The sequence below is a fragment of the Haliaeetus leucocephalus genome, unplaced genomic scaffold, assembly GCF_000737465.1.
Source record: "Haliaeetus leucocephalus isolate CR32 unplaced genomic scaffold, Haliaeetus_leucocephalus-4.0 Scaffold151, whole genome shotgun sequence".
NCBI lineage: Eukaryota > Metazoa > Chordata > Aves > Accipitriformes > Accipitridae > Haliaeetus > Haliaeetus leucocephalus.
In genome coordinates this window covers 7,988,751-8,000,945 of record NW_010972587.1, presented here as the reverse complement: position 1 = coordinate 8,000,945, position 12,195 = coordinate 7,988,751, and the positions used below count along the sequence as shown (strand labels likewise).

The 12,195-nt window shown below is 35.7% G+C and overlaps 1 protein-coding gene across 1 annotated transcript in view; it reads right to left on the bottom strand.

Moving 5' to 3' along the window:
- Positions 1-9,146: 9,146 nt before the first annotated feature.
- The window catches only part of METTL25 (methyltransferase like 25), a 62,794-nt gene continuing 59,745 nt past the window's right edge, over positions 9,147-12,195 (bottom strand). Inside the window, exons 10-12 of the mRNA XM_010561833.1 lie at positions 11,501-11,575; positions 10,816-10,887; positions 9,147-9,245 (exon numbers count right to left, since the gene is read on the bottom strand). Coding sequence (XP_010560135.1) covers positions 9,147-9,245; positions 10,816-10,887; positions 11,501-11,575 — 246 coding nt within the window. The remainder of the gene's footprint in view (positions 9,246-10,815; positions 10,888-11,500; positions 11,576-12,195) is intronic.

Sequence of the window (12,195 nt, the reverse complement as noted above, 5' to 3'; positions counted from 1 at the left end):
AACACAAGAGCGGGTGGGAGAACAGAAGTAATAAAGCTCTTCCTTCTTTATTCTTCTAGACCATGCTCCTGTCTTAAAAACTCAGACCTGATGCTCAGAGGATACACCCGCTCCTCCCCCGGACTATGCAGGAGTACAGCCGTATCAGGGCAGTACTCCACCAGAGCCAACTGGCGATGCTGCAAAGCATAGAATTAATTTGGGGTAATACCGTACTAACAGGCTTCTGTGGCCTCTGGGACCCAAGGTCACAATACTGCAGTTTTACATGGTGTAAGGTGGATCTATCTTTCCTTTCCTGAGCTGGAGAATCACAATGTAAAGCTGGTCTCAAACCTTAACTGACTAAAAAGCAGTGAATTAAATTGACATTAACTTTGGATGACAAAGTGGTAAAGAAACTAGAAGTGCTCACTGTGAACTGTAACCTTCTCTTGCATGTATTCAGATTTGTTTTGGCAGCTGTTTTAATGGAGAAACATTACATTATTTACCATACCACAACACTTCTATTTCATTCAATAAAATTGTAAAACACTAATGCGTAAAAACATGAATGTTCCTAGATTTCCTCTTCCAGAAACTTAGGTACAGTTTGCCAAGGAAAAATAAATTAGCAACATACGAAACTGCAGTATTTCAATAATACACAAGAAGTGAATGAATAACTGTGATACATTTTACACTTAATTAATTTACATTGTCTTAAAGCTAAATGCTAGATCATAACAAACAGGAAAATTTAAAAAACTTATTCCCACTGACAAACTGAAATATTATTTTCATTCTTCACTGAGTTCCTACCTCCAGTTACAAAATTTTCAAGTCCTGCTGGAAATATTTTCAATAGAATCACATTTTAAAAGTGTTTTCCATAGAAATCCATTCTGAAAATACATCTGAAATGGAATTGTAAAAATCAATCAAAATTTATGTCTCACAGTCTACATTTATAGGTTTTGTATGGAATTCATGGGCTGTGCAGAAAGAGTTATTAATTAACATTACTTTCTTTAACACACAGTTCATGAATAAGGGATGCGCTGCCTGCAAAGTGCTGATAGAGGTGCCTAATTGGGTAAACATACCATTTATATAAATTCAATTCTTTGTTTTACAACAATCTATAAAATTTCTGCACAGAGGAAGGGAAGGAAGGGAAATACAGGTTTACAGTGAAATCTTGCTATGAAGATACTCTGTTAAAGTACTGTAACAAATGTTGCTTTTGAAGACTTATGGCTAAATCTTACTTTCCTTATTCATAAAAACAGTTATAATAGAGTTCATGGGAATTCTACCATTGGCTTCAGTGAAAGTACAGGCTGTGACACTTGAGTTATTCTTAGGAACAATAGGTGCCATTTAACTCTGTATTACTGTAATCAGTGCTCTCATTGTTAAAGGACCAGTGAGTGGAGAAAAGAAAATCCTGAGAGTTTTAATGCATTAAAAACATATTACCTGAAATAAAAAATAAACAAAAAGCCATCTGAACCTTCTCTTACTACATATCAGGAAGATTTCAATGATGAACCAGTGTTCACAATAACTTCTACACTGTTCAACTTCCAATACGTATAGATAAAGGAAGTGTACACAATCTCTTTGCCTTCACAAATGTAAATTTGGAACTGTCTTTGTACAAAAGATATTTGGTCATCCACACTGTTTGTCTTCAGCAGATGCTTTTGTATCCAAGCCTGCTCCCATGGAAATCAACAGAAATTTGCCAGTAACTCAAACAAAGACGACCCAGGTCTTCACTATGGAAGTGTATGTAATGGATTGTTTCGTATTAGTATCTGTTAATGTTTTATCAATGGACTTTTTGCATAGTGCTGAATGCTTGGAATTGTCCTTATTTTCTATATAGACAAATTAAAATTATTCAAAGGATGTGGATGTCTTCAGAAAAGTGATGATTTCCATTCCAATGCTATTTAAATGTCTGACTTTCTTAGGAAATTATTTTTTCTCCACAACTCATGATTTCAATAATTGGTGTTTAGATAGATGACATTAAACTTGATTCATGTGATTATCTAGTGCAAATGGAATGGTTATCCAAAAAATCACCTCTTAGATACATGTTCCATTTTCTCTCACTTCCGCAATACTGTTTGAGGATAAGCACAGGAAGAAACTGTGCTTCTCAAAGTTTTTTCTTTGAATACCTTCTTTTTCTAAATAAACTCAATTAAATTCTGTTTACTAAAACCCCCAAAAGTTCAACATCACTACAGAAGTGTAACTTTTAAAAAAAGCAAATGAGCAATTCTCTAAAGGTCTTGTTGGCCAGAGATTTTTTACATAGATCAAAAATCTGTCTAGGGATAATCTTAATGATATTCATTTTTACTACATGACTCTGTACCATTATTCATATTCTCAAATTAAAACTAAAATTTCCAGGAAAGTAAGGGTTTACATTTTTTTTACTTGCATACATTTTATTTTTATTTTAAAATTTTTAATCATAAACAGCATAGCAACAATGTTGCTGAAATCACCCTTACAACCCTTGCTAGCTAATAATAGTCTGCCAATAACCAACACTGAAGAGCTTAAAGTTGATAAAACTTGGTTTATATGCTGTCCATTGAGTATTTTGTGAGTTGTGTTCTTTGAATTGATACCCATGCCTTAGAGCATAAAAAGCTTAGCAAATGGCACATTCATCCAAGTAATGTACAGCTCATTCTACAGTTTTTAACATCTGTGTGTCCTCTTGATGACTTCAGCCTTTCTAAGACTAACAAGTGACTTTAGGATTTATAGTTGAGAAACAGCATGGCTGCTTCTGCTGTCAGTCTTTATTCATTACTCTAATAATAGGAGGTGTAATAAACAACATAGATTTACAATTGTACATTTTAATTATTGTTTCTGAAGGTTTACATAATCTGGAGAGGTGATCACTGCTCCTTCTTATTTGGATTTTTTTCTTTTGGTGCCAGACGCTACTGAGTTATTCAGTAAGCAGACAGCTTTGCTCTTTTCATCAGTGATTCATGAAAGAGTTGACAGTTGGTGTGTTAAGGCAATCTGAGCTTCAGCCTAACAATCTGATTTGTTGGCTCAGTAGATTTACTGCATCTTGATTTTCTTGATAAATTCCATGTGAAACCCAATACTAGCTGCCCTGGCAACATCTTTATCTACATGAGTAAGTTCATATTGGTCCAGATGCAAAAAGAAAGAGACTTACATAAAACAGAATTTTGTAATGAAAAGTTAAAAGTTTGCACAGGTTTCACATGCAGGATTTTTTTGATCCACAGATAAACTATAGTTAAATTTAGAAGTGATATTTTGCTTTTGGACAGTCTTTGTTAATTTTAAACAAAGACATTAAATAATTGTAACTTGTTAGCATGTGTTACATACAAGAAGAAATGGAAAGTCCTTGCTTGGTATACATAGCCACTGTGACTGTAATTGCAAAAGACTGAAAAGAGATAATTTAATGATAAACTATTAAAAACAAAACAAAACAAAACAATCAAGCATAGACCCAAACTATGGATTATACCTGTTGTATAATTTGTTGTACAAATTAAATGTTGTGTGGAAAATAGCTTGATTTCCTGGGGTGAACAGTATATCAGATTGGTGCCCTAAAAAGATTTTTCACTTTTGCAGCTAGTTCCTAGATTTTAGGCAAGTTTCTTGCTGAAAGTTCATGCTTTCCTGTATTTCCATTGAGTAAGATAATTACATTTCTTCCCACAGTTTATAAAGAATAGTAATATGCTTTGCAGATCTTTGAGAGAGTTTGTCCACATAATCTTGCCTATGTGTTTTGTATTTGTGAGTGAGGCAGTACACTCCCCCCAGCAGGAAACAAAACTTCTCCAGGCAGGCAGAAGAGAAAAAAACCCCAAACCCTGGAGGCCACAGGTTGAAAGTTGAACAGACCAGTCGAGATGTGCCAGGTACACTGAGGTGACCTTTTTGCCCAATAGGGATTAAGTGACCACAGGTCAGATTCCACAAGGGTATAAACAGGGTCCCGCTGGGGGACACGTGGGCAGTCCTCCTCCTGGGAGCAGCGGGTCTGCAGTCGGGGACTCCCCCTTGGGTCGGGGCACTGCCCGAGGTAACTCCTCGAGGGAGAGAGCCCTCAGCTTTTAGGTGAGTGATATGCGCGTTTTGAGTCATCACTTTTAAATCTTAAGGATTCTTAAGTCGGCTGTGTATTACTAATTCCCCTTACATCGTTGAGCCTGTAGTTCACTACTGTTACCAGAGTTCTAACTAACTTTTCTACTGAAGAATAAATCTGACTTTTAACACCTGTTGGATTTGATTGTGTGTGTCTCAATAACAGTGAGTTTAACAAATTCCGGCCAACAGTGCCTCATGATGTAACCTGTACATATACTGTGCCTTCCCACCCAAGAACACACTTACGCAGTAAAATTTCAATTTCTTCTAAATTTCATTTGTAATCTAGAAACCATTTTCTGATTTTCTTTGAATCCACAGTTCTGAGGAAATGATGGTATATAGTAGGAAGCCTCTTGCATAAAACAACTTAAAATGACTGTAAAATAAAAAAAATAAATAAATCTAGAAGTAGCTCCCATTCATAGCAAGTAGTTGAAATCATTTACTGGTTTGATGAGTAACTAAACTGTATTATGAGAAAGGTCCACCTGTGGAACATAAACCACAGGACAAAATTTTGTGACCTATTAATGATAGTATTGACTGAAGTATCCAACAGACTGAACTGACTGAAGAAGTCGGTTAAATGGATTTCAATAATGGTATCTAGAGAAATCTTTGAATGTTGGACATACCCATTCTAAGAGTTCTGTTGCCTTTTAACACAAAGCAGAGAGTAGAGTGTCATTGTCTTGCAGATTTCATGAACAGCATCACTGGGATGGGGAGGCAAGTGTCCGTTCCTCTCCAGTTTGATACAGACATTGCAGACAGTCTCGAGGAGGATGCAGGCGTATACTGGGAAGATTGGTATACAACAGCCTGTTCTAACAGTTTGAGGCAAATCTTCATTATGTTGGTGAGTTTCTTTGGACATTTGAGTTTAATGATAATGTGCACTGGAATTTCTGTGAAGAAAATGCCTCAGAGCTCTTGAATCAAAAAAGACTCCTGAAGAGAAGATGTGCATAGTGGTTTTTAATAACCAATGCCTCTCAGGCTGCCTGGTGCTTATTAATCTCTCTGATCATCGGGAATTAATTTCAAGGCTTTAAGAGAGAAAGCAACAAGAAGCATAACTGCAGTGCAACTTCTCTGAGGCATCCTAAATCTTAGAAGGATTTTACTCCTTTTCTTAGAGTACGCTGAAATACAACATTGACAAAGATGACAACCAGTGATAAGGAAATTCAAAGAAACCAACTTCTTCAGCAGTTGCCTGGAGATACAGAATATAGAGCCACCAAAGTGAGTTGGTTATTTCAGATGGTGAGGGAACTGCAGCTGTACCCCAGAGAATTAGGCCATGTTCCCATCTGTCAGGAAGTATGGGAATTTTGGAAACTGCAAAATTTGAATGGATCTCAGAAACTAAGGAAGCTAAAGTCACACTTCTAAGGGATAGCTGGCCAATTTAAATGTCTGGGCAACTGTACTTCAGTTCTGATTTGATTAAGGACACTGAAAATTCTTCATGGCTCATAGCCTAGCATGGATTCCTCTCCTTTCAGAGCACTAGGATATATATCAGCAAGAAGGAGGACATATATCAGTAAGAATGGTAAGACGCATGGGATAAACAGATTTAAAGACGCTAACAAAGATTGTGTATTCAGCTACTTCCCAGAGAAAAGGAACTCTGAAGCACCATACTAAGTTGGCTATTTCACACATAAGCAGGGAAGACTTTCTTGGTGCTGGTCCTATTTTACCACTTGCCCTTAGTATTGTTGATCTCTGGCAATATAATGACACACTTATGATAGTTTTTAGGAAAAAAAGTAAATCTGAACCAGTAAGTACTGATAGGAAAGAATACTCCAATCATCAAAAAGACATATAGCTGCCACCAAGCCAAATACACTTAGCATGCTTCCCCTGTGCAGATTTGACGCCACCATAGGACATACAGATTTTGAGTCTCAAGATATTAACTCCATCATGACATAGCAAAAGCATTTTAACTCTAAGCAGACAGTTGTTATTTTAACAGTAAATTAACGAATAACATCAATGAAGAAGATAGTTTGTAATAAAAAATACTTAATATTTAATCAGAAGAAAACTTGAAACTAAAATCCAAGAAACTAAAACAGCACAATTTTTTTTTGTGGTGTGATGTTCTAAGGCATGAATCAGAACTGCAGAATTAAAGCTTATTGTCACAAAAGCAGGCTTGGAGATCTTAGGGCTACAACATATTCTTGGATAGTAAGGTTGCACACATACCCTGCATATACTCTTGTTCCTCCATCCAAGAACATGTTTCAGCTGTAAGAAAAATAAATAAACCACTCCAATTCTGCTACAGAATCACAGGTGTGCCATGAACAGAATCAGGCAAACACCCGAGGAAAAGCAGGTATATCCACTATTCCTTTGGGAACATATCAAGATAGATAGCGCTCTGTCACATTGAAAGAAAATGGAGATACTTTTCTATCAAAAGATTTCATCATATTTAAGATATGGTTTACATTATGGAAGAACTTCTGGCAATAACCATGAAGAAAAAGAATTCTATTCATCTCGATTACTGTCAGGGATTTTTCCATTATGTAAACAATAGCTCACAGGTATTCAGGCATGCAAAGCTTTGAAACAGCTTTGAGAGCAGACAGCAACTGACTTTGCGGAATGCAAACTCGTGATATAAACCTCTTGATAGTTATTATTCTGAGAAGCACATTGCCTCTGTCTTCGCCCGCATAGACTACAAAGTGCATGAAAAGTACTGAAAGAGCCTGAGAAGTTGTTGGGGGGGGCATGCAAATTTATTCAGACCTTTTTGAATCAGTGGAAAAGCACTTTGGCTAATCCTAGAGATGTGCTTATTATTCTAAACTGTTGCAAATGTCCTCTTAAGGTAGTAATAAGAACTTAACTTCGAATTTAGATAGAATTACACACATTAAAATATCACACAAAATTAGCAATAGTCTGTATGCCCTACACAATTTCAACTGTGTTCAAATTAAACCAGGTGGGGCTTGCTGAAACAAATACTTTTGGGCCATAACAGCGTACTTTTAAGCACTTGCTTTCAGTGAGAAACTGCGCTTGCTTTGTTTGGACATCATATATGCCTGGTTTTTAGTATTTGGTCTGAAAAAGCAGAAGAATCAATTCATAACACAAAAAAGGCAATTTCATCCCTGAGTAAATTTTTTCAACAGCACATAAGACTGGGATGACAACACACTAACACTTTACTAATAATTAGTCATCATGTCTTAGCAGAACATAATGTAATAAAACCTATTTTTCTAAGATTCTTGTTCATCTTTTTTCTTTTTAACATCATGTACTTTAGATTGCCTCTTTATATCTGATATTACTGGGTTTTTTTCCTTCCAGATGCTTAGACGTTAGGAAAGGATTTTATTTCTTTTCATTCCTCTCCTGGGAAAAGAATCTACCAGCTTGTTAGTTTCCTCAGTACTCCCTATATAACAAAAAGTGGCATATATGGAAGGCCTCATTTTCTTTTCTTAGCTCTACTCCAAAGATGCTGTGAGCACCTGCAACTTCTGTTAATTTCCTTGGGTATTGCAGGTGTTCAGCAGCTCTAATGATTGAACGTACTGGGACCAAACAAATGCAAGAAGCTCATACTGGATCCATGGAGGACTGTGAGTCCTAAAATAGACAGCAGTGAACTACATCACCAAAAAAAAGTATTTCTTCCAAGTGAACACATCAAGAAAGATGCAACTTGTTAGAAAAATACCTTACTTCTCTTTTCTTGAATGGCCATATTCACAAGATCTCATTATATTTTGCAGACTGAAACAGAATAAGATTTGTTCCTACTCACATCTGAATCTCAGTCTGATTCCCATGGCTATTACTGTCACAATACAATTCATATAAGAATCTTTTCTCTTATTCTAATCTTCTGCTCACCAAAGTTGCATTTTCCCCTTTCCTTCTTTAATGCTGTAGTTTATTATTTATTTGTTGTCCTTTTTTCTGTGCACTGGTAGTTAATTATGTTTTGTATATGCTGGAGAATCCTAATAAAAGCACTAGGTCTTAGAACAGAAACTTTTCTCTTTTTTAATTGATGGAAAATCTGCAAGTTTAATTAGGCAACCCACCGAGATAAATGCATCAACAAATAAATTTCCCACTCATGAAGGCAGTACAGCCAACGAGAAACTGCCTAGCAAGTTTCAATTCACTTGGGTACCAAACTATTTACACCCAAGACATTTGGGCCAGATAATAGCTTTCTGATACAACCCAAGGATTACAGAGTGAACCCCAGCAGGGCAGCTGATTCTTAAGCACTGGGAAATCTCCCACTGGATTAGAGCACACACATTTTTTCTTTCAGAGCGACGAGCAAACAAGTGCATGCCAGAAACACACCTGAAGGAAGAAGGGGTTAATACAAAACTGCTCTTTCTAGGTAGTTACTATCTAGGCTCTTCTAGGCTGCTCTGTAAATAAGGTGGTCCTGATGACCTGGAGAACAGGGAATGACAAAGATCCTATTTAGGCTACAAACCTCTTGTTTACAGTGCAGGTATTTTTCTGTTTACACTGTGCACCATCTGAATCCAGAAAAGAAAAAGGCGAGGCTAGTCTGAGACTGCTGATGCCAGCCACTGGTAAAAATTGAGAAGGTATGATCTTGTGATTAGAAATATCAAAAGAAGGGGTATTGATACATAGTATAATGCCTTAAAAGGAAGAAACATAAAAATTACTTTAAAATAATAATCACATAATAGGGGTCATAACTTTTATAATAAAGCCAGATGTTCAACACTGTTTAATAACTGACATAAGGAAGCGATGGTATTTATAAAGGAGATATTTATTTCTCATGATTCAAAGAGGCATTGCACTTCTGCAGCTGAAAAGCAAACAGTGTACTTGAGGAATCAATTAAAAATAACAGAATAAAAGTGAGGAAACAGCAGTATCAATTCAGAGTTTTCAACCTATCTGCAATTTGCTTCCACTTAAAAACATGACTGTTTCTTCAAAGCAATAACTGCATAGCATCTGGGGGATTTCACGGGATCAAATAACTTCACAAGTCCAGACCAGGCAATGTTGTCCTATAAAATGATGTATGATTGAAGTACATAAAAATGTGTTTGACTTAAAAGCTAAGATATGGTAATAGGTCCACATTTTGAAATACAAAATTGTAAAAAAAATTTATCCTTAATGCAAAGCAGGAAAAACACTTACCTAACAAGAAAAATCAGGGAAAGTTTGTTGTGAAAAAAAGGACACCCAAACCAGGATGTATTTTAAAGTCATTATATTATTTCTGGCACTATCAAATGATAGCTTACCACACCCTTCATCAATAAACCTTTTCTTCAGTTGAACTAGAGCAAAGAAATTAAGGGTCAAGTCCCACTCATTTTATGCAGCACATTCTACTACTGAAGCTAATTAACTGACTTTTCAGATGAATCAGGCCAGCTGGATCTGGTCTTCATGTTGCATATGGCTTTTACCATTTCTATTTTTTCTTCCTAAACACATTTTGTGAATCAACCAGTACAAGGTTAAATCAATGCATATATTACATTTAGAAAGGTAAATTAGTGCTAAATGCAGCAAGTCTGATCTCCTGTCTTGGAAATCATACAGATCTCTATGTGATTTATAACTGGTTGGCATTTGGGAAAATACATCATTATTTAAATATTTCAAATTGCCTCTGTAAAAATACCAGTTAGAACGAAAGCATACATTTACTACAACTCAGTTGTTCCAAGTGCACTGTGGCAGAGAATAAAGTGAATTTTTACTTATGATAAAATGGAGCTGTTAAAATGAGAGGTTTATGGTGGAAAAACAGAGCTATTCACATGAATGGGTTTAAACTTTATTTTCAAATTTTATTTTGACCGTGGCCCAGAGCAGAAGCTGGAAGATGCTGCCATTTCCTCCTAGGAAATTATTATTTGTCCAAAAAATGTTTACTGGTGCAGAGAAAGTATGACTGCTGCTTCTGAGTTAATCAGGCCAAGCTCAAAATTAGTGTTAGAAGAAACCTTGTAACAGAAATCATTATGGAGTAAATGTAGTAGCATTTGCTTATTATACCCCAGGTCTATACTTGTAAAATATATCCAGGCTGTATGTTAGTCAAATGTACCTCAGTTGACCCATACAGTTGGAAAAAGTGCACCCTCTCTCATCATTGATCTTAATTAAGAAACAATAAAAGGAAATCATAAACATTTTGGACCTAATTCAAAATTTCTTGAATTATATGTTCTAAACCATATTCATTGGAAGCTCTAGCATGTACAGCACAATGTTTGTTTAGCATCTCCAATATTCTTTTTAATTATTAAATATCTCAATATGTTGCATAAAATGAGATTTCTCGCATATTTAATTAATTTATTTTTTACTGTCTATTGACTAGTAATTACCATACAATTAAAAGAACATAAACTTTACTGTTGCTGCTTTGCTGAAAATAAAAACATCTGCTGGGCATATGTTTATACTAAATGGAATGAATGCTTATACTTTTGCAAATATGATGAGAATAATAATTCTGCAACAGAGACTTTTGGTCTGCACAGTAATAAATTGGCTGAAATAGTCTCATTTCACTGATGTAGCCTTTAGGTATCATAAAATGTAATGCAAAAATACCTGTTCCTTGAGGTAGCAAAGACGATCCAGAAGTATCAAAAGTTCTATGCAGGGAGCCAGAACAACCTTCAACTGAAAGAAAGATTAGATACTATAATGATTTTGGGAAAGAGAGACAATGCACTTCCACATGGCTACACTTCCACAGAACAATTCCAGGAAGATCAATCATATTCTAGTGGTTCTGTGGTACAAATGTCACCTTGCCAATTTTCCCTGTGGGATGGACATCTTCAAAACAGATTAAAGATCAAAAATACATGGAATGCCATAAAGCCAGGAAACTATGTTATTTAGTTGGTTTCGAGACATTGTCCAACAAGAAAATGAAATTATATGAAGCAGAACAATTTTAAAGAGGGAAATAATGAATTTTAATAAAAAGAATTTTTATGAAATAACTGCATGGAGACCAGTCTAGGTTTAAAAGGAGACTGACATTTCATTTTCCAGGGTAATAGTCCCTCTTGAAAAAGAATCATCCATGTGTTCGCTTTATTATTTTACTGACACCTAATATAGTTTTGGAAAAGGATATGCTCCAAAGTTTGAAACGGGGAGCGGCTTTGTTTTGAGATTGCATACCACAGTGTAAGACAGTCCACCTCCACATAAAACTTAACAGGGCTTTGTTCTAGACTAGCACATATATACAAGGTAATAGTATTAATCTTATAACTTTTACCATATTAAATGCTTCAAGCTCATTCATTCTGTGCTTGTATTTTTCGTAGTAATCCATTATACAGCTGTCTGGGAGCTGCAAGGGATTAAAAAAAGAAAAGATATCAGAGTTTTTCTAGTTACATTTTCAAGAGAACTTTAAAATGAAATATTTTTTTCCTAATTGAAAGTCACACTACAAAATGAAATCCGTGTTTTGTTTTTGAAATTAGCACTTTCCTAAGGTTTACAATAATTTTCCAATAGCGGTTTCTCAGTTCTCATTTACAGTAACTGTTCTTCAGACGGCATTTTGCACTGACATGAAATACTGAGATACATCCATTATTCAGAAAGCTCTAGCCATTCTTAAATGAGTATTACACAGTAAAGTGGAGATAACATTCTCATTTCCTTTCCCATATATCTTAGCCCCTCCTCACCCCCGTCCCCAAGAGATTTATTTAAATAGCTGAGGAGTGGATTCTGGTGTGAGAGTTACATGCTTCAGTCAGGACTTCTGGATGGTATTTCACATTACAAAACCTACTACCAGATTCTGGAAATACTACTTTGTTTCACTGTGCTGCCTAAAGTTATCTTTAAAATAAAATTTTCTCTATTTACTTTGAACTACTACATGTTCCCCTCTTCTTTTCCCAGCCACCTGATGCAACATTGCCAGCACTGCCACTATGACTGTAAACGCTGCGATTT